Source organism: Aristolochia californica, unplaced genomic scaffold, assembly GCF_029961685.1.
Source record: "Aristolochia californica isolate CCGP_79_NKW_82.1479 unplaced genomic scaffold, dmAriCali1.0.hap1 SCAF_3, whole genome shotgun sequence".
NCBI lineage: Eukaryota > Viridiplantae > Streptophyta > Magnoliopsida > Piperales > Aristolochiaceae > Aristolochia > Aristolochia californica.
The window spans coordinates 15,631,857-15,654,821 of NW_027181992.1; the positions used below are offsets into that span (position 1 = coordinate 15,631,857).

Genomic DNA, 22,965 nt, shown 5'->3' on the forward strand with positions numbered 1-22,965 from the left:
CTACATCTATTAGATGTTGTATATATTTTATTATGTTTTGTATCATATTTTGATTTATCATTTTTAATGTAACATGTGCATATATACTTTAATTTGTACAAGAATAATGAATACATTGTATGTCATGATGACTCATACCAATGTTTAATTTTAACTTGTTATATCTTGGTATTATTGATATATGATAGATAATATTATAGTATCTCTAATGTTTTTTAACATTTTAAATGCATGAAACCATTCTCAAAATTTAATTACTTTAAGAATTTAGTATGCAAATATTAGAGAAGGCACTCTAGTCAATTTAAGGGGCAATAAATACCCTTGATTATTCTTTTTGCCCAATGCTCATGTTTAAATACTATGAGGTGAAAATGGAACTATCATCAAATTCTACTACAGAGAGTTATAATTGGCAACAAAGGTTAATAAGATGAAATTCTAGATTATTCTTGAAGTCACTTGTTAAAATATCATATGTGACATAGGTAAAAGTAGCGAATAAGGAATAGGAAAAACATTAACTTAATAATGAATTTAGCCTATATGATATGGAAATTTGGAGTTGATTATTAGTGGTCCCAAAATACTTCGGAAGAAGGTTTGGAGGAGGATTATAGTTTGAATTTTCATTAAAAAATAAAGAATAATTTAAAAATCTATCATAATTGGACTTGTTGTTTATTGAAGAGCAGGTATGAAAAGTCTTACATGACTCTCACAACAAGAAGTCTCACAAAACCAAAATTATTATGGTGGAGTCTTACAAGAGTCTCACTGGATGAGGTCTCATTGAAGAGTCTGACTTAAATGTGTTTTAGATACTTTAGTCTTCTATTTATGTTCAGTTGTTCAATTGTTTTAAGAGTTATTTTTAGTGTTTAACTTTGGGTGCAATTGGGACAAGGGTAGTTTAATTGTAATTGGATGTAACTAGATTCTACTTATTTCCTCTATTGTAAATAGAGGCTTATGTACTCAAATTACATCAAAGTAGTGAAGTATTTCTCTTTTCCATAAATTCAACATGGTATTAGAGTGGGTTATGTGTGTTGATTCGATCAACCCATAGAGAATGTGATCCTTTTTTAATCTATCATCTCTAGTAGTTTAGCGTTGTATTCTATCTTTTTTCTTTTTTTCATATCCCAGTACTCGTTGATTTCTTGGCATTCGCACCTCCATAATGAATTTTTCACATTAAAATTTATATATTGAAGGAAAGATCATTGAGTCTAATTTCCAATACAAAATGAATTTTGGCAACCCGAGTTTTCTAAAAATAGAAATAAATATTTGAAGCAGCAAAGGTTAGACTGCAAGAGAGGCTCAAGCAGTAGCAGAAAACTTCAACTTTCGAGGCATTTTATATCATCAAGAACGAGAATTTATATAGAGAATAATTCATCATAGAAAGAAATATAAGTCTATTTTCTTACCTATCCAACCAATCCTCAAATCTGATCTTTCTTGATGGAGATATCGATCTCAGAAGAGTCAATGGTCATGCAGACCATAAAAGAAAGAGTCAGTTTGGCCAAATTAAAGAGTCCTAAATTTGCAAGATTTTTTTTATAAAAAAAAATATATTTTATGCAAAAAAGTTATACTTGTATGAAATTCATTGAATTCTAGTTTTATAAGGAGAAAATTTTATGTCAATCTGATTTGTATTTAAGGTGATATTCGTATTGGAGTCGACAAGGTCGAGCTATAGAATAAAGAAAATCAAGAGGTCATACAAGATTCAATAAAAAAATATTTTTATGTAAAATTAGGTATAAATTTGAATATATTTTAGTCTAGTTTCTTGAGCAACAAACCATTTGTGATTCTGAATTTTTGGATATGTCGATATAAGAAGTGCTAAAGGTTAATTTTTTTTTAAATCTCTATTTTTCCTATTTTCTCTCCTATTATCTCTCCATGCATTGACATGAATTAACTTTTCTTTTCTCCTAAAATTCACGGCATTTAGCCAAATTTATCTTTTAATTAAAAAAATTTGGTCAGACTTAATCACTCCATAATGTGTTCATTCAAAGTATGGAATATCATGCTTTGATGTTGCTTTCAACTTTTGCATATTTGTTATTGAGTTGTGTATCTTCCACATAATTAACTCTTAAAAATTGTGGTTACCCTAAAAAAGTTATACTTAGTCAAATTTTACTATTATATTCTCCACTAGTTTTTTTTTAAGAGTCACTTTGGAAGTATGAGTGTTACATAGTCCCTTCCTTTTGGTTAAAGTTGTTTTCCTCTAGTATTTCTTTGGTTTATCATTTTCAGAGCAATGCCTAGACCCACTACCTAAAAAGTATAGGAGTGTGCCCAACATCTAGCTTGAGTCAAGTTTTTTTTCTTCACCCAAGAGGTGATTTGTGTTTGAGCTACTTTTAAAAAGTGACTACTCTCTTTGTTAAGCCCTAAAGTTGGGTAATTTTTTTGCCTTTAAAATTGAGTGGAGTGTGTTTTAGACTATGATCGTTTTGACTGGTGTATGGAGCTTTGTCGTATGATTAGAAGTGATTTTCTTCTCCCACATTGTGTTTTGCCTAAGCTGGGTCTATATGCCCTTTTTATCCCCAACTTGAGGGAGAGAAGTAGATGAAGAGGTACAAGAAAGAGGTATTTTGTTCCACATGTTGTGGGAATTTTTATGTGACCTAAATATTCAAGAATGGAGGAGAACAAATAATGAAAGTTTAATATCTATTAAATTTTTTTAGCCAGTGAAGATTAAAGACCAAAAATATTTTTTATTGCAAACTGAAGTTATACACTCCAACTTGAAGAGGAGTATTGAAGCATGTACAAAAAGTCTTACATGATTCTACAACAAGAAGTCTCACAAAGTCAAAATTATTATGGTGGAGTATTACAGGAGTCTCACAGGAAGAGGTCTCATAGAAGAGTCTCACTTAAAGGTGTTTTAGTTATGTTAGTTTTCTATTTATGTTCAGTTGTTCAATTATTCTAAGACTTATCTTTTAGTGTTTAAATTTGGGTGTAATTGGGACAAAGGGTAGTTTAATTTTAATTGAATTCTACTTATTTTCTCTATTATAAATAGAGACTTATGTACTCAAATTATATCAAGTTAATGAAGTATTTATTTTTTTCCATAAATTTAACATTGTTGAGCATAAAATAAAAAGAAGGCATTGCAATATTAAACAAAAAATACATGTAAAAAAGGTATTTGTCAAGTTAGAGAAAGAATGATGTAATCCTATAATACTTTCTAATGTCATTGAATTCATCCGTTATATCTAAATAGTAATTGTCCTCTTTAGGGGTGGCATCCAGTCGAACCATGCTCGAACTTGTGCAGGTTTGAGCTTGGCTTGACTTTAGGACTTCAAGTTTGAGTTTGAGCTTCTCATTGAGCCTTAAATTGATATCGAGCTTGAACTTGAAAATTTTAAATAAGTTCATACTCAAGCTCGAGTTGGGTTCGAGCTCAATAAACAATTAAAACTGCAAAAATAAAAAAAATACAAAAATAAATAGGGAGAATTTGATGATGAATTTAGTACCATTAAACTGCACGCTATTGTTGAAGAATTCAAGATTTTGTAACCGAGCATACGAATGTATATAGTCAACTTAATAGACTTAATATAAAGAACAAAGTTCTCCATTAATAAAATCTATTCCATTGACATGCAACAACACTAGATGTTGAGGAACCTTAAAGAACTGAATGATTGATTATCTTCGAGGTTTGAGGTAAATATGAACAATTATCAACCAACTAAAGAAAGAATTGACGAAAGCAATTAGGGTAAAATTATACTTTCATAAAAAAAATATAATAATGAGTCTGTTTTCAAGCTAACAAGTCGAGTTTGAAAAATCTCGAGCTTGATTTATTATATTTAATGAGTCTACTGCCAAGTTTGAACTCAAGCAAAATTGAATTGAATTGAGTTTTTTCGAGCCAAATCGAACAACTTACAAACCGGTTTGACTCAATGCCACCCCTAATCCTCTTATTCAAAAGTTTAATTGAATTTTGTATTTTTAATTATTTTTCTTTGATTCTTAGAGAACAAGTTTCAATGTAAATTCCAAATATAATACCGAAGAGGTGGCGTACACTTAAATGCCACTGATTAGCAATTGATCAACTATATTTAATATGTTGATATGTATATTATTTGCAAGCATGTTATTATGCTATGCTTTATTAGTCTTTATGAGAATGGTAGTTGCCGAGTACTTAATTTTTATTTTTTATTTTTTATTTTTCGTCAGAGAGAGGACACAAACGTCTGCAAGTTAGACTCGGAGATGTAGCGGCAGCGCATCTTTACCGGCTGATTCCATCAGCTTCCGGTAATTCTCCAACTCTAAAGTGAAGGTCAGATGATAGAAATCATTTCCTTTGTACGGTGGGCTCTGATTGGGAACTCGAAAGCTCTTTTCCTTTTTACCGCAGTGACGGAGGCCGGAAAGATTAGCCAAATAAAGCAAAAAAAAAAAGAAAAAAAAATCCCTGCCCGGGAATCCCGGTCAGTGCCTCTCGCAATCCCCACTCCCTAATTCATACCGGGGCCCCGCATTCTGTGAGACAATCAACCGTCCCATCACTCCCTTCACCTCCGCTTTCTCCGCTCCGCCCACTGCCCACTGCCCGGTCCAAATCCTATTTATTCCCTATTCGCCATTTCTCCAAAACTTAGCTATATAAGAAAAGAAAAGGAGAAAGCCCTTTTTTCTTCCTTTCATTTTCTTTTTAGTTTTCTTTAACCGCTCTTAATCGCCTTTTCTCCGATTCGTTGTAGCTCCTCTCTCACTCTGAAATGCCTAATTTCCAGTGAATGTGTTCCTATTCGCGTTCTTCACGAGTCCCTGCGTGTCTCGTTCATCTGCAAATTAGGGTTTCGCAGCTTGGGTGCCGAAGGAATCGACGTTAGGGTTTGGATCCATGTGTCTTTGACGTTTTCACGACGTTTGTGTTTGTTGATTTCGGAGGAGCATGTGGGGGGGATGCAATTTCCAGGGGGTTGGATAAATTGTGAAGAAATATAGTCATATACTACGAGGCAGCGATTACTTGCTGATTTTCGGGAAAAGGAGAGGAATTGTGTATTGTTACCGCGAGGGGATCGTTCGCTGGTTTTCTTGAAGGAGATTCACTGGGAGAAATTTATTTTTTGTGCGTAGATGGTTCTTGTGTTCAAGAATTTAATCTGCTGGCTTGGAATGTGTGATCACTGAGGGATCCTCTGCCCGTAGTGGAGGATCCCTGTTGACAGAAGCTAAATCTGGGGGTTCTCCTTGTGAGTTTCGAATGTTCGACCCGTAAAAATTTGCGTGCTTCTGTCCTGTTGTTTGGAGGACTCTTGTGGTTAAAGAGGAGTAAGTTGTGGCGCGGTTGGTTGACTTTTCTCGGTGAAGTGCGTTCTGACAATATACTTAATAACTCGGAGTTTATTCATTGATTCGAGCAAATGTATTCCACGGGAACGGATCCGTTGTCTGAAAATAGTGGAATTGGAGGTCAGATGTTAGTGCCAATGAGGTTTGTATGGCCTTATGGGGGCAGGCAAGTCTTCCTCACCGGCTCTTTCACAAGGTCAGACTCCGCAACATAACTGTTTATGATTTCTGATTATCTTTGCGTGGCTAATTTGTTCTGCTATCGTGCTCACTTTTGCTTCAAGTTTTATTTGATAGTTCCTCTTGTTCTTCATTTTTGTCTAGAAGTGCCACTTTTGATTTGTTCTTGCGCTTAAGGAATATGAGCGAGTCAATATTGGTGTCATCCAACTTCCATTGTAAAAATAAGAAAAAAAAACTTGGAGGTGTTTCTACTAAACAGTAGTTTTTGCATTTACCCTTGATATTTTTCCTGTTTTCTTTTCTTCCCCAGGTGGTCGGAACCTGTGCTAATGGCTCCAGCGGAGGGCTGTCCTACCGTTTTCCAGACAGTTTACCGCTTAACACCTGGGTATCATCAGGTGAGCACATACGACCTGTTTAATTGACTGTCCTTTGTGAACTAACTGGTTGGTGGAATGGAAATACAAATCTTTCTGGGGAAAATCTTTTGTGGTGCCTTTGCATGTTGCTACAGATTTCTTCGGGTTTTACTTTCCTATTGGAGCTAAACTTAAGTATTTGGTATAATGAGGTTTTTATAGTACAGTTGGAAAATAACCAATGCCTAGATTGATTGAGGTTGTATCCTAATTAATGGTAAGTACTAATTCAACAATTATTAGGAAACACTAATTTTAAGTGATTCTAACTGCGCAATTGGGTTTTAACTTGTTCTGACTTTTTTAATAAGATGTTTTTTCCCCATGGGTGAGTACCTGAATTTATTGGGCCTGGATGTTATTTCAAAGACTGTAGAAATGATATTTTCTTTTATTGCTTTTAAACATATGCTGACAGATATTTATTGCATATGCTTATTTTACTTCTAAAACAGTTTCTTATATTTGGTTATTTCTTTTGTTGTTTTTGATATTATATATAGTACAAATTCTATGTTGATGGCGAATGGCGGCATGATGAGCGACAACCTTTTGTATCTGGAAACTATGGGATTGTGAACACTGTTCTGCTAACCAGGGAACCTGAAGCCATTCCTCCATTGATGAGTCCAGAGATATCAGGAACCAGAATGAACATGGATGTTGACAATGATGCTTTTCAGCGTGTGGTGAGTTATAAAGATTTTCTATATATGTTCTTTTATTCATTAAACTTATAATGGGGCCTTACTGTTGATTTGATTGCTATTTCTATGCTCTTATCATTTTTCACTAAGTTACTGCTTTGTAAAGCACTTTGGCTAGAAAGAAGCACTTTGTGCTTGTGGGGTGATATAAGTAAAATTCTTAAGCCTGTTTTACAGGCTAGATTGTTGATTAGCCTTACTGGTGATAATACTTTTGCATCGAGTTTCCACATTTCTATCATGTTAAATTAGTTTCTTTATATATTGTGAAATTTGGTTGAAATAAGCTGACAAATAGAGAAATCTGGTTGAAATAAGTTGTTTTAATTAACAACAAAATGGATGAACAGCTATATGAAAAAGGACAATGAATTATTTCATTCCATTTACTCTTCACCTCCTTTCCCCTTTTTCTTTCCCTTTCTTTTTCCCTATTGTTTAACAAATTGTATAAAAAATACAACAAAGATGCTGAAGTGGAGATTAACATTCTATACTTCTATGTGGGAAGCATATGTGTTAGATATGAAGCCAACGGCTACGAGACCAGTTTTTTGAACGGCCATGCTTTACGGAGTTTAGTTGTAGGCAGTGAAGAAGCACCTGAGAGAAGACAATTGTGTGTGATATCTGCATGCTGAGGTGAATTTGATGCACAATCTTGAGACATAATTAGGAATGAAAGTACTTGAGATAGTCGGAATGGAATTACTGATAGGTGGTTGTTGCAGATGGTTTTTGGCACTTTCCAAGGAGAGTTCCCTGTAAGGGCTGCTGTCTGGTTTGATTGAGGGGCTGAGGAGAAATATAGAATACATGGACGGGAGTGGTAAAGAAACACTTACGAAGGATCATTTAGCTCAGAGCATGCAAGTGATTTTTTTTCTCTTCTTTGAATAGTGAGAAATTTATTAAAAAAGACAAAAATCAATGTAAAAAGCAGGCTGGGAGGGGGAGGGGACAGAGCATGCAAATTATAGATCGGAGTGGAGGGAAAATAGGAAGTAGAAGTAGTTTCTGTACACATATTTCCTGTGTTAGATGAACATAGGTGGGGTGGGGTTCATTTAACAGATAAATAAATCACCTACAGAAAGCGAAGCATGACAGTTTGTTCTGTTGTGATTCACATTGCCTAGTGAATGCGTAGTGTTAATGTGTATCAATGGAACATAAAAGAAAAGCTGGGCTCTTAACATTTTATTTTAAATCTTTGGTTGATGGAGGATGTCATACATAATCTCATTTAAAAAATTCTCTAGGACAAATAAAATTTCACCGCTTAAGATGGAATTTCAGTTTTACTTCTTTCATTTATAAATAGAGTGATTCACTTCTCTCGTTGATGTACATGTTGCCTATACTTTGTGTGTGTACAAACACATTTTGCTTTTGAAACTTTGCACTAACACATTTGGCACTATCTCTATAGGTTTTAGTTTCCTCCTTATTTGCCTTGTGCACTAATAGGACTTACTTTCATTCCTTGGAATCTAAAGCAACGCTTGATATTATTGATTTTCTAGTTGACAATAGAATTGTATTATTTCAATTTCTCTAGAGGCTTTTCTTGTTTTTTGTCTTTGGTAAAATTGTTTTGACTCACTGCAACTATTTCCTTGGTCAAGAGCAATGGGAGAATGGGAGCAAGAGAGCAAGATGACCAAGGAACTCAACAATACAGGTCTAGAGGAGCAGTTTGAGAGCAGAGGTGGATTCAATCTGGTGGTTGAGCGAGGACTTGACAATGGTTGGATAGTTGCGGTGAGAATATAGAGGAAGGAAGTAGCTCAAATGGTTGCAAAGTTGAGAATTTTTCAATGGGAAGGATCTGTTCTGTGTATCTACAAACTCAGGACGAAAGATGGTTGACATATTAGAATCTAAATGACTAATGTTAAAAGGAGATCTTTCTTTCGGATCTCAAACAACATTGGAGGTCATTTTCTTTCACAACTACAATCGGTTTTCCAATGCCCAAATGGGAAGACATGTAGCAAGGAAAATTGGGCAGGAAACCCGTGTGATGTCTGTGTTTCACTATCGGAGAATGGAATGCGAGTTGGTCTACATGAGAGATAATAGGGTATTTGCCAGATTATATCTCTCTAATAGCAGATGGTTTTGGTTGGTCAGGTTTTCTAGAGGCTTTGAAATCTTTCTTCACCATGGAAGTACAACATGTTCCTGAAGTGACACCTCCATTCTTTGCATGTCCATCAAAAAATGTGAATGGTGATAATGCCGGGAAACGACCACATAGATCAGCTGTTTTGAGTTATTTTGGCTATAGGAACTTTGTGCATCTCTTTGATGATTTACTCCTAGTTGGACGAGCTCACCTGAAACATACTATTGTTGCTATTATGAATTGGAGTATGGATTAGGGTTTAGGGTTTAGATACCCACTTCCCTCACATTCTTTGTCCAACCCCTTTGGCGACTGTTAAGCCCAAGTCTAATAATCCAATGGAGGCCTCAAGTTCTTCCAACACACCACACATCACCCTTTTTGCTTTTGCATACTCCAAAATGACTCAAAAAAAAAAGCTTCCTGCAACCCCTTTTGCTTTCACATATTCTAGAAGACAGAAGAAGAGCAAGGGCAAAGAGCTTTGCCCGCCAAAACCATGCACTCCCACAGGTCCTTCGCCCATCCCCTCCCCTCCAAGATCTGATTATCTGGCCAATTTCTCTCTGATCTCCCAAAGTGAGGTTGCTGACGATTTCATCCAGTTTGTCAAAACTCTCGAGCACGAGTATCCTCCACAGGAGTTTGAGGATATGACAAAGTTAGCGTGGGAATTTTGCAAATATTACCACGACTCTCTCCACTGCCCAGAGGAGGATCTCCCCCCACCCCCCTCAATGATTGTTCTCTCATGGAACGTCAGAGGAATCGGGTTGCGCTCTAAGCGCATGGTTGTCAAGGCGGCTCTTTTTGAATGTAAACCAAGCATTGTAATATTGGTCGAAAAGAAGTTACAAACTTTTGATATCTCTGTCACTCGTGAACTTTGGTATGACTCGGACCCTGAATGGGCAAAGGTTGACGCGATTGGGCACTCCGGTGGCATTCTTGTCATCTGGAATCCAAATTCAATCAAAGCCATTCTCACTCATCCATGCCTCGTCTCTATCGGCATTCATTTTCGTGATTGATCCTTGGGGAGCTTCTGGGCCCTTGCTGGCATTTATGGCCCAACTCGTCATTGTGACCGTACCTCTTTCTGGGAAGAAATCCTCCTCGTCCAACTCTGGGACCTACCTTGGCTCCTTGTTGGTGATTTTAACGCCACTCTTCGATGCTCTGAAAAAAACCCTTCGCAGATCTCATTGGTAGCCTTGAACTCTCTGAAATCCCACTCTCGGGAAAAAAATTCAGCTAGTCAAACGGCTCAAACCCCCCCAATCCTCTCCAAACTTGATAGATTCCTTGCAAATAATGACTGGATCAATCTTTTTTCAAATACATCGGGCCAAATCCTTAATAAAATTGGTTTTGATCACTGGCCGATTCAAATCAATACTCATCCCCCTGCTTGGGGTCGAGCTCCGTTCCGCTTTGAGAACTCCTGGCTCCTTGATGAAGCCTTCAATTCCGAACTTGCTGTTTGGTGGCAAGATCCTACTCATCACCCTAACCCATTTTGGTCACTCCCCCTTAAACTCAAAGCCCAGAAGGCGAAAATCTGCTTCTGGTCTTTCAATCACCGCGTTGCTGCTACCTCTCGGAAAGATTCAGTTCGTTGTCACATATCTGAGCTTGATCTCCTTGAAGAACAAAAGTCCCATTCTTCTCCTGAATTACTTCACAAAAATCTTTTAAATCATGAGCTTTCAAATCTTCTTAGAAATGAAACTATCCATTGGAAACAGCGAGCTAGATTCCGCTGGTTGGCTGAGGGGAATGGAAATACAAAATTTTTCCATGCTATTGCCTTGGCCAGAAGGAGGGGTAATTGTATCACCTCTCTTTATCATGGAGATCAGGTGATCACGGATAGCCTCTCAATTTCTAACCTTCTTGTCAAGTTCTTTTCAGACCTTTATTCAGAGGAATGCTTCAACCGTCCTACATTGTATCAACTTGAATACAAGCGTATCTCCATTTCGGATGCGAATGATCTAGAGCACCCTTTTTGTACAGAAGAAATTGATTTGGCTTCTCTCGGCCTTCCTAAGGACAAAACCCTTGGTCCAGATAGCTTCAGTGGTGAGTTTTATCACAAATTAGTAAAAAATGATGTGTATGCCTTAACTCATAATTTCCACCAAGTTGGTATCACTCATAAAGTTGTCGGTGCCTCTTTCATTGTTCTAATCCCAAAAAAAGCCAACTCAGCCCTTCCCCATGATTTTAGACCTATCAGCCTCACCACTAGTTTTTACAAGATCATTGGTCGAATTCTTGCCAACCATCTCAGATCCCTCCTCCCCAAAATCATTAACCCTTGTCAAAGTGCATTTATTTGTGGTCGAAAGATCCTTGACTCAGCAATGGCAGCCCATGAACTCTTTGACTCCTTCAAAAAATCCAAATTGCCCAGATTTGTCTTGAAACTTGACTTTGAAAAAACATTCGACTGTGTAAATTGGAAATTAATTGATCTCCTTTTTGACATAATTGGTTTCGGTACCCGTTGGAAATTCTGGATGAGAAGTTGTATCTCTACTGCGTCCTACTCTGTCCTTGTCATTGGTAAACCTTGTGGTTTCTTCAACGCAACTAGAGGCATTCGGCAAGGGGACCTGTTATCTCCTTTCCTCTTCATCCTCATTGCTGAACATTTGGCATCTATGGTCCGTCTTGCCTTAACGGTATCCCATCTTATTTTCTTTCATTATAACGGTGTCTTGCCTCTATCCGAAAAAGAATTGAATTCCTCAAAAGCAGGTTTCTTTGGGGTGGGCCGAACGGTGAAAGGAAGTATAATCTCATGAAATGGGTTGAGGTGTGCAAACTGAAACTCCTTGGAGGTCTCGGGGTCCGAGATACTGCTACGACTAATTCTGCCTTGTTACTTAAATGGATTTGGAAATTTAATGTGTCTTGATCTGATTTGGAGAACTTTAGTCGCCGCTAAAGCAAACAAATTATCTGGGTGGTGGATTGAGTGTGGGAGACGTAATAAGTTGTCCGCTGTTTGGAAAAAAATTGTAATATTATTACCTGATTTCAAGAAGGCTGTAAAATGCTACTCTGGTAAAGGAAATCTGTCAAAATTTTGGCCAGATTGGTGGATGGGCCCGTGCAGTTTCAATATCAGCCATGGGTTGATTTCAAACTTGGCCAGGAATATTGAAGCCTCTATCTCAGACCAATGGACCGAATCTGCAGGATGAAACTTGAATCTCCGGAGAGCCCTTTTGGACTCAGAGGCCTTATTAGCATCCAACCTCCTTACTTGTCTCTCCTTGTTAACTCCCCGGAATATGACAGATACACTCATATGGATTCCTTGCCCAGAAGGTACGTTCTCCATTGCATCTGCTTATAAATTCCTCAGTTGCTCCAACCAACCACAAACGGATCATCCTATAGCCATTGCTTGGACCTTGCTTGCCCCTCCACGTGCAAATTTTTTTATCTGGAGCGCATGTCGAAACAAAATCTTCACGTTTGATTCTTTAATCCGACGAGGAACCCCTGTCCAGGACCCCTTCTGCCCCTTCTACCAAACTTCCCTCGAAACAGTATCCCATGTCCTCTTACTTTGCAACTTTGCCCACAGTGTTTGGACTAGCCTCCTCAACAAAATCAGTTTCCAGTACTGCCCTTCACAACATCTTACATCCACTATCCTCTCGGTCACCTGTGCTTGCCTCCCAAAACTCGGGAAATTACTTATCTCTTGCAGCGTTGGCCATATCATTTGGGCCTTATGGAAGGAAAAAAACAACCAAAAATTCAACTTAAAATATATCCCTATTGATATATTGATAGAAAATGTTGTTGGCCAAGTCTCCACGTGGATCCTTATGCATAAGGAATTTCAGAATCTTAACGCTTCTAACCTGAGAGGGAACTGGTTGTTGATAGCTGGCATGAATTATCCTTCCCGTCCCTCGACTATGGAAATTTGGTCTCCCCCTTCGATGGGCCACTACAAATTAAATTTCGTCGGTAGCGCTTTTGGATGCCCTGGTCCTACGGGCTTTGGTGGAGTTATCCATGATAGTAATGGTTGTCTACTTTTTACCTTTGCTGGGCCAATTGGAATCTCCGATTCTACTACTGTTGAGCTCTCGGGTTTGCTTAATGGGTTGCAGATTTTCAAATGCCATCTGGTGGGGCCGCTTTGTATTGCAGGCGATTCTAAAATTGTCATTAACTGGTGTGCGAAGTCAACTCCTCCCCCCTGGTGGCACTGTGATATGTTTTTTGAAATATGTAATTTAATTTCTCTTATGAACTGTAATTGGAAGCACATTCCTCGGTTAGCTAACCATTTACCTGACACTCAAGCTAAATTAGGTGTTTCACTCCAACACCTTGTTGTGAAGGAAGGCCCTTTTTAGCAAGGTATTGTACTTTTCCTCGTTTTAATAGTTTATACATCTTCATTCAAAATAAAAATAAAAATTGGAGTATGGATCACATTCAAGAGCTTGGTGATTGGATCTCTTTTTGGAGCCTAGCATACATTCATGATGTCTCATTTCCATATAGACTGTTTATCCTTTTGAGCAATTAGGAGGATTGTCAAACCCTTTTGACTTTTTGGGACTCAAATTCATCTATTCCATGATCTTTGGTCATTGAATCGTAGGGATCCACACCAATGGGTCTTTTGGAGTTTGGGTGAAGATATCTAGCTTCCAGATAGTAGTCTGGTCAGATGAAGTATTCTTGCCCTTAACTAAAGACATTGGAAAAATTGCCATGGTGGATGATGACACACAACAACATCATCGTTTTGACTTGAGACTTATGACACCTTGTATTGTAATACTCGAGAACGGAGCGAATTGAGACTATTGACACCTTGAATTGTACTACATCTCCATTCGATGCTTGAATTAGGATTACCCCTTTTGTTAAGCGGATGAACGTTGTGTTGGGAGCAAACATCTTTGTTGTGCACATACAACTTGAGACTATTGACACCTTGAATTGTAATACTCGACAAAGGAGAAGACGAAGATGAGTTGACTTTGAGTCAACTCATAGGGAACTTACTCACCTTAGTGGGGGTGACTGGACCATACCTTCCCTTGCTAATCTCATCCCCTACAATGAAGGTCACATTTGAAATTGAAATTTCGAATTTGTGGTTGTCAATCCTCCTCCCTCACCTGACAGAAATTCATTACCTGCCACCCTCTTGAGTAACCTGCCACATTCAATGCAGCTTGCTTCAATTAACTCTCCTAAACCTCCTTTTTACCAACCACCCAATCCCCATCTTCCCGAATTGAATACCCCATTTTTCTACTAAAACCTATGTTGCATCCACATGCCATAAACATCAATCACACCAATTTTCTCAAAACCCTTGCCAAATTCACCAGAAACTATTAACTCCAATCATCAAAAAGCGCACCCAGTCCTTGAACCATTTCTTGGACCATGCCTTGTCTAACCACATACCCAACCAAACCTCATCTAACATTCATACCATCACAACATCACCACCCAAATTGATCGATCAACTATTGGGGAAGTTGGGGTGAGTGCATTCATACAAACAACGCACCTCAGAACAATAACCCCAAAACAACACCACATCCTCATCATTTTTCTTTGTATATTCTCAAACATAAGTTCAAAAGAGATTTCACCAGATTATTCTTGGAGATCCAATACCTTGTCAACCAAAGTAATACAGATGCCTCTCCACTCACTGACCTTGGCCAAATCATGAACTCCTCACCTTGCTGTAGCGCCAGTTCCTCAACCCACAACCCCCACCTCTCCTAAAGATGATGCATATGGGTCCTCACACGTTCAACATCTTTCAGCCACTAGTCTCTTCAATGAAACAATAGGGGAGACAGAAGCAAACAACTTTGATTCTCATCAATTTGAAGGCCGAAGTAATGTGGTGAAAGAGAAGGGAGAAGCTAAGAAAAGATGTCCTCATAAAAGTATGAGATCTAAGAAAACATCTGAAACTTGTTTGTTGCCTAAGTGTATTAAAGTAAAAAAAGATCATTATGATTAAGAGTCTTGGCAAAGGATGTTGGACTTTGTTGAAAGCTTTCATGAGTTGATGAATAAAAATGTGAAAAATCAAGGAGTTGGTGCCAAGAAGTGTAAAAAATAATCAGTCTTTTGTGTTACGATATCTTGAAATGTATATTAGATAGAATTTATGTTCATAATTGTTATATAATTTGGGTTATGTACATAGGGTAATTAGATTAGGCTTAATGGGATGGGTGACATTGTATTGGGCCCATGGGCCGTTTTGTAATATTACCCTAAAACCTAAGCTTAAGTACATAATGAAATGAGAGAAAACCATAAGGGAGGAAATTCTCTTCGCTTTCTCATCTTCCTTTTTGGCTTGGTTCCCTTCATTGCCAGGAAGATGAGTGAAGTGCTTATTGGTGGCTGGGTAGAGGTTCTCCAAGTTGGCTTTCATGTATTTAGAGATATGTATACCATAACTTTGACCATTTCACCCCGCACAATTGATTCTTGGCTGGTAATGGGAGCTGTCTAGATTTCTGCTCTGATCTTTGGTCAACAATTCCCCCCTGAAATCTTGCTATCCTTGGGTTTTTTGATTTGGCTTGTGATCAGAAGATTTTCTTTTCTAGCGTCATGATCAATGGCGGTTTTCAGGGTGTCAATTGGAGTTCCCTATTTTGAAGAGATTTTAATGACACTAAGGCTATTGAGATTTGTGATTTAATCAATGACCTGGATCAACTCTATATCAAGCAGGATCAGCCAAATAAATGATCTAGTGCTCTCAACTGATGGCTCATTTTTAGTTGCCTAATGTTATGATGTATTGATACGTGCTTCATCTATTAGTATTGCCGTTATTTCTGCCTGGTTTCTCTGTTGTCCTCCCAAAATAAAATTTTTCATCTATAGCGTGCTTGATAGGAGATTCCTCTCTCGAGACCATCTTCTCAAGCAAGGCTCTATTCTGTCGAGTAGCCTTTACTGGTTTTGCAGTCAGGTGGAAGAAGCAACCAGTCACATGCTCCTCCATTGCACTTAGGCCTGTCGATGTGTGTGCCAAGTTCTCTCTCTGTCTTTGTGACTCTTTGTTTCAACAATCCTTTTCCTTTGTTAGGATCCACCATGCTCAATGCCTCTTTTGGCTTTGTACCTTGGGAAATATGGGGAGGATGCAACTAGTGGTGTTTCAATGCATGTCTTCCCCTTGGATGGTTTTTGCTGAAAAGATTGTCTCATTTGGTTCCGTAGCTTTGTTCTCTGGATTTTTTTGAAGATGTGAATTGTGAAACAATTAGAAGTGGTTAGTCTCAAGTGTCTCAATTTTCCCACCCAAAGAGTAAGTCACATGTGAAATGATCTCTCTCGAATGGTGATCTCATCAAGCTCAACTTTGATGGTTCATCTCTTGGCAATCCTGGTCCCTTTAGCGTCAATGGTGTCTTTAGAAATTTCAGCATTAATTTGCTTGCTTCATTTGATGGACCTCGGCATAACCTACTTCACAATTGCTGAGCACCAAGCACTTCAGTATGGATTAAAAAATTCAGAGATAGATTTCAGGGGCTGCTTCTCGTTGAGGAGGATTCCAAATGTGTCATTAGCTGGTGCATTGGGAACAAAGATCCCCCTTGGTGCCTCTGGCAACACTTTTTTAATATTCAGGATTTATCTCTCAATATTGTTTGTTGTTGGGAGTCATGTTCATAGATAGCAAAGAGAGTTGTTGACTCTTTGGCTAGAGAGGGGGTTACCCTCCTTCATTGTAAGGGTTCCCCCTTTGTAATGATTCTGTTTGTCTTCGGGCCTTAATGAAATGCTCTCTCTCAAAAAAAAAAGTCTCTACTCAAATCAATGAAAGTTGACAGTGTAAGATGTGATTACTATGTTATTATGAAAATATTTATTACAATTTCTAACTCATTAGATGGTCTTTGTTAAAGTTGGGACAAGGTCCATCCCAAAGTGATTAGCAAAATTAGGAGATCTCTTTCCAACTAAAAAGTATTGTACAAATTTTTAATATTATATTTTTGTGGGGCCTTTCTTACCAAGCCGCAACCCCCCCCCCCCCTCATGTTTGGGCACTTTTGTGCTTCTTATACGTGGACAATTTTGAGTGAGGGCTCATGTAAGAACCCGCTATGATACCATATTAAAGTTGGGTCGAGGTCCTTGTTTGTCCAAAAATAACTAACCATGTTAGGAGGTCTCTTCTGAACTAAAAAGCACAAGTATGTTGGAATTTCTTTAGTTTTCATTTAATAGGTTGCTAAAAGAAGTCTTCCATCTTCTTTGGTTTTAGCCTTTTCTATTTAAACTCTCTATTCTTCATCTTTAATGAATTTGTTGCTGTTCTTGTCTCTGCTATGTGCTCTACTAGTTTGTCTATCTTTTTTCCCTTTGTTGTTCCTTAACCGGTAGAAGTCTATACATGGCAAAGATTTTACCTTGCTCACTGTCTTCTTAATTCACTTTTTGTTCATCCTGCTTGTTTCCTTTTTTTTCCTATATTTTTTGTTTTGCTCTTTCATAGCTGTGAGTTCGTCCAACATCTCAGCTCTAAATGGTGTTATTTTCTTTCACTCCCATCTCCCTGTATCTTGTTTAAGACTGATTGTTTTCACTTGCTCATTTTCTATTCTCAGTGGAGAAGTCCAAACCTATATTGTGCGGTTACTTTATGATTTTACAGTTTGGTCTGATCTTTGTTAAGGCACTACATTCTATTTGGGTTCTATTTCTGCAATAGGTGATTGCTCATCCTTTTTCTTGAGTAAGAGTTTGCTGTTGCAACAACAGATGCCTTCCTGAAGTCCAAACATTCTGTCAGATCTTTTTCATTATATTATTTATTTATTTCAAAACTGTGCTCCTAGTGTTTCTCTTATTCCTACTGTCCCTTCCAACTTATGCATGTAAGTCTCCTCCTTTTAAAATAATTTCTCTGTTTGTAATTTCTTGCTCTAGGTCAGCTATGCTTCCCAAAATTGGTTTCGTGACTCTTCTTTTAATTGCCTTGAAAATATATATACTGTCTGTTAATTATATGTTTTTGAAATTTTTAGGTTTAAGACCTTAGCTACCAACTTCTTTGCTTTACCTTTCATATTGCTTTATAGAGGTAGTAAAATTTGCTGCAGTTTGTGATATCTTCAGTGTCCTCCTTTGTGTTTTATTCTTATTTTTCAAGTTACATAAATCTTCCTCTTTTCTCATATTAGTGGCTTTGTTTGTTTTCTTACTTGTTGCAATTGCCATATTTATAATCATTTGAAAAAGAGAGGATCTGTATGTTATTTGTTCTTCTTCCCATATTGCTAGTCTAAATTCCTCCTCTACTCTTCTTTTCCTTACTGTGGACTGACTGACTTAGCAACCCAACATGGTATAGTGTACTTGCTTATTTGACTTCAACCAAGCAATATATTTGATATGAAGCTCTTTAGGTAACTCTTTCCATTGGTGAAAACCGAGCTTGATCACATCTTACTTTAAAGTATTCCATAGGGAATGTGACAAGTTTTTATACTAGCTGTTAATCTCTCTAACAGAACTCTCCTCTACACATGTTTGGGATCTGAGGTCAGATGTTAACTTGTGGAGTAATTCTGAGAATTAGTAGGTGTACAACATTCAAAATTTCAAGTTCACTAAGTTCGAGGAGGGCTTTTCTTTGTAAGGCATAAAAATGGACATACTGGGCTTATTTTTTCAATGCTTTTCTTTAATATTTTTCTGTACTTTACTCCCTCTGTATAAAACAGGTCACATTGTCAGATGGTACACTGCAGGAGGTGCCAAGGATATCAGAGGCTGATATAGAGGTCTCTCGCCATCGCATTTCTGTATATTTGTCAACACATACAGCATATGAGTTGCTTCCTGAGTCAGGCAAGGTTTGGTTGCTGCATCCCTTCTCTCTGATTGGTCTTTTGGTCGTTAAATTTGGGGCTTCTTAAAACTTCATAGGGTGAAAATGTTACTCTTTGAGCTGTATGCAATGTCATGTTTTAGGTCATTGCCTTGGATGTCAATTTGCCTGTGAAGCAAGCATTCCACATCCTGTACGAGCAGGTATTGTTTTTTATTATTTGAAGTCATGTAGATGGTCAGTCATTATTCATCATAGGTTATGTTGTATTTAACTTGTTAAATATATTTAGTTTTCAATGAGTGTGTTTTTTTAAATTACTTTATTGCTTCAAAACTTGGTAACAATGCCTGTTTGCTGCTGCCATTATTTAACCATGAAGACTTTTTTCTCTGGTCAGTTGAATTGTTACCATAAGTTATCTGGAGTAAAGCCTAATTATTTTGATATGTACTATTTACTGTTTTGAGGGTGTCTTTGTAATACGTTTTTGTTTGAAGGATGTCTTTGTAGAGGGTCTCTGTGTAACATGTTTCTGTTTTGCGGGTGTATTTGTAATATGTTTCTCACATTTGATTGCCTTTTGAAATCTCGTCTTCTGCAGGGGATTCCTGTGGCTCCTCTCTGGGATTTCTATGAAGGTCAATTTGTTGGTGTACTAAGTGCTGTGGATTTTATCCTTATACTAAGAGAAGTATGTTTGGAACTTTTACTTTCTAAATTTGGTAGCCATTTTGACCATAATCGGCATGTCTAAAGTTGATAAATGGAAAGACAATTTATTGCTATAGATTATGTTCAAACCATATTTGCAATGAGAGTTCTTGCTTTAATAAGGTATGATGTTGTTGGTGGATAGTACAAATTGAATGTTGGCTACTATGCTTTGTATACTTGGGATTAACAACACCTGAACTCTTTGACCTACAGTTTCATACCTTCCAATGTGTTCTTTATTCGTCTTCAAAATGAATGCACAGTTCTTCTTCATCCTACTTTTATTGTTATTTTTTGTTGTTGTTATTGTTTATTGTTGTTGTTGTTGTTGTTGTTGTTGTTGTTGTTGTTGTTGTTGTTGTTGTCGTCGTTGTTATTGTTGTTGTTGTTGTTGTTGTTGTTGTTGTTGTTGTTGTTGTTATTATTGTTTTTATTGTTGTTGTTGTCGTCGTCGTTGTTGTTGTTGTCGCTGTTGTTGTTGTTATGATTATTATTTATTAGCTTTGTTATGGTAGTTACCCTAGGTCCTCCAAGTTTTGGGCTCAGTTCATTCTTTCTGTTGTCAAGTATATGAACAGATGTGGTGTACAAATGTGCTGATTTTGGAGTGAGTTTTTTTCTCCAGATTAGTACCCTTTTGTGCATCTCAGGTTCAAATTTTGGCTTGCTGATCCCAGTAATCTGCTTTGCTGCTTTGGCAAACCCCTGTAGAGGAACTAGGAAGTTGGTAAACTTCACTGAGAGATTCTGTTTAGTAGAGTCCATTTGCAACTATTTCAGTTTGTTGTCGGTAAATATCATCAGTGGCTCGCTTTATACTTTTTCTCTTCAAGCATACATGCATGATTCAACAAACAAAATACCTCATCAACTTTCATAAGGGTCTTGACGGGAGTTTATTTATTTTTGGATAAACGAGTGTAATTTTATTGAGAAAGAGAAAAAGTTAAGAGCAGGTCTTTTACCAAAAGAGGGAGGAAGGTAAGGACACTGTAGACACTAATATTGTTGAATTGCCAAACCATAGAGGGAGGTGCTCTCATTGGCAAGCTTGTTGTTGAGAGCATTGGCAGACCACATTGTGTGAGTCCTGGAATGTCAAGTAGATGTATCCTCTTTTGTCAATCTTTTCTTGAGGGCCTTCTTTTTTTTTTTTTTTTTTTTTGTGAATATAAGCTTGATTTTATTGAGAAAGAGAAAGAGCTGCAGCAGGTCTCTCAACAAAGGAGGGGAGACCCAGGAGGGACATTTGATAAAACCAAAAAGGTACAATAAGGAAAATTTAGAAACTAATGCTGTTGGATACCAAACCTGGGAGTTGGCAAGCTTATTCCGGAGAGGATTGGCAAGCTTATTCCAGAGAGGATTGGCAGACAATGGTCTGTGAGCCCAGGAGATGTCAAGAAGAGGAGGAATCACCATAAGGGGTGGGGTGTTCTGATCTCTTTCTGCACCAATGCTTGGATTGTAAGGGGAGAGCTGAAGGGATCAACAACAATACCGAGGCCAATGGACCCAGAGTAGGATAGGATTAATTTTCCCTCTTGATTCTTGAAAACACTTTAATACCCAGTAGGGCCAGGATTGCCACAGGTGTTACCAATAAAGTTTAGTTTGAGAGAGCCCATTTGGGGGTGTTCATGAGGAGGACATTATTATTGAGGCTGTTTAAAAATTTCTCTGGGTATATATACCTCCATGCAGACCTTATGAATCTGATCCCTGGCTGACATATTTGTCTGATGATCTCTGAAGTTTTGTTGCCTTTATTATATTAATAGAACACTGATTACTGAAACAAAATTTATCTTTTTGTAAGTTTTTTCTGAATGTAGTTCCTTCACAGTTGTTGTATGTGGTGTCCATTCTTTTTCAAGATTAAATACATGCTGCTAACTACTAGCATAACAGCTTTAGTTTTCCAATCATAATTGGTGTTAGTTTAGTTCTATATCCTAGAAGCATTCTCAATTGATATTTCTGCTTATCTATGCTGTTTAGCATGGACAGCAGGGAAGTGTGGAAGTGGCAATTGCATCTTATGGTGGGTTAGCAGCCCTTTGAATTTATATTTCTCCATCCGTTTCTATAATCAAGCCCAGATATCAGGGGATGCTTGCATCAAGTTGACAGTAGGCATAGTCTTAGAAAAGTATTTTTAGATGAAGTCCTCAAGTGTACTACATGTTTTTTCTAGTTAATAACTAATAAGCAGATAACCTTACAGGTTTTTGGTGGGTAGCAATCAATTTATTTGTTTCCTTGGAGATTACAAACGATCTTCTCCTATTTCTCTCATAACCTCTTTATACAGTTAAAGATAAGGAGGACAATAGTTTTATTTTCCAACTGAGAATGACTTATCTAGCCCAAAGAAAATTATATTAAATGGTAGAAACTTTAACATTTAATCTACCTCCTTGTGTTCACCGGATCTTGCATCCATTCAATATGTAGTTTATAGTGGAATTAGTTTCAAGTGGGAAGGCCAGGGTGGGCCTGGCAGTTGTGTACTAGCAGGTCATGATTTTTTGTTTGTCGTATATTTTGCCTTTTTTGACTTAAATTTTACTAAAGATAGAAATGGCAGTTCCTGAGGTATTTCATTTGCATTGTTTGTGAGCTGAGTAGGTCAATTGTGTGATTGAGAGCTGGAGTATTTTTTCTTTTAGGCCAACGTATGAATATGTTATTTCTACATCTGTGTAGCGCTGTAGCTTTATCTTCTTTTCTATGTTGTGGCTAGTGATGTTAAATTATAGAAAATGTTTGTGGGCAAGGGCAGCTTGGGAATCATGGGTCAAATCTGACAGAAGAAGAGCTTGAGACACATACAATATCCGCTTGGAAAGAGGGAAAGGCACAACTTCTCAGACAAGTTGATGTGCGCACGAGATCTTTTCAAAGGCGGCAGCTAGTCCATGTAAGTGCTTTATTGATTGTAACCTACATTATGATCATCACCTTCCTTGAAGTTCTGTAAGAAGTTTTCTGGGCGGTGGAGCTTGTTTATACTCAAATTGCCTGCTCATGATCACTCCTATTATCTTTATACTGCTGTTATTTGTATAGGCCATTATGTGCTTTTGATTGTACACCATACTAATGTAAATATGCGTGAGCAATAGCATTAACTATTGTGACTCTTTCCTGATTGTGTTTCTCATTTTACTAATTTCACCTTTCCTGAATGACTAATGAGTTCTTCATACAAAAAGTTGGGAGATCAGTTGATGCCTGAGATTTAAGCTGTCAGAGAAAACATGACTGTGCAAGTATTGTCTTAGTTAAACCACCATACACTACAAACAAAATTCACCAATAAAACCCCATATTAGGTCTTAAATAAAAATATAATATGTGTTGTCTCTGTCTCACCTTTGTACTGGTTCAATCCTAAACCTCTAGTCATACTTCACCTTCCCTAATTGAGATCAAAGTTGTTTTCTACCCACTCATTTTTTTCCCCTTTTTTAACTGAGTTATTATATGCCTTCACGAGAAGCAAATGGGGTATAAAAAGTATAGTTGAGC

General features: G+C 37.4%; 1 protein-coding gene across 2 annotated transcripts in view; it reads left to right on the plus strand.

Moving 5' to 3' along the window:
* The first annotated feature begins 4,700 nt into the window (after positions 1 to 4,700).
* Positions 4,701 to 22,965, plus strand: part of LOC137960546 (sucrose nonfermenting 4-like protein) — a 29,835-nt gene continuing 11,570 nt past the window's right edge. Inside the window, exons 1-7 of one of the 2 annotated variants that reach the window (XM_068808198.1) lie at positions 4,701 to 5,587; positions 5,885 to 5,972; positions 6,497 to 6,682; positions 18,635 to 18,739; positions 18,858 to 18,917; positions 19,319 to 19,408; positions 22,217 to 22,354. In XM_068808198.1, coding sequence (XP_068664299.1) covers positions 5,463 to 5,587; positions 5,885 to 5,972; positions 6,497 to 6,682; positions 18,635 to 18,739; positions 18,858 to 18,917; positions 19,319 to 19,408; positions 22,217 to 22,354 — 792 coding nt within the window. In that variant the 5' untranslated portion in view covers positions 4,701 to 5,462. Of the gene's footprint in view, positions 5,588 to 5,884; positions 5,973 to 6,496; positions 6,683 to 18,607; positions 18,740 to 18,857; positions 18,918 to 19,318; positions 19,409 to 22,216; positions 22,355 to 22,965 lie in introns of both variants that reach the window. The other variant, XM_068808197.1, reaches the window with a different exon arrangement.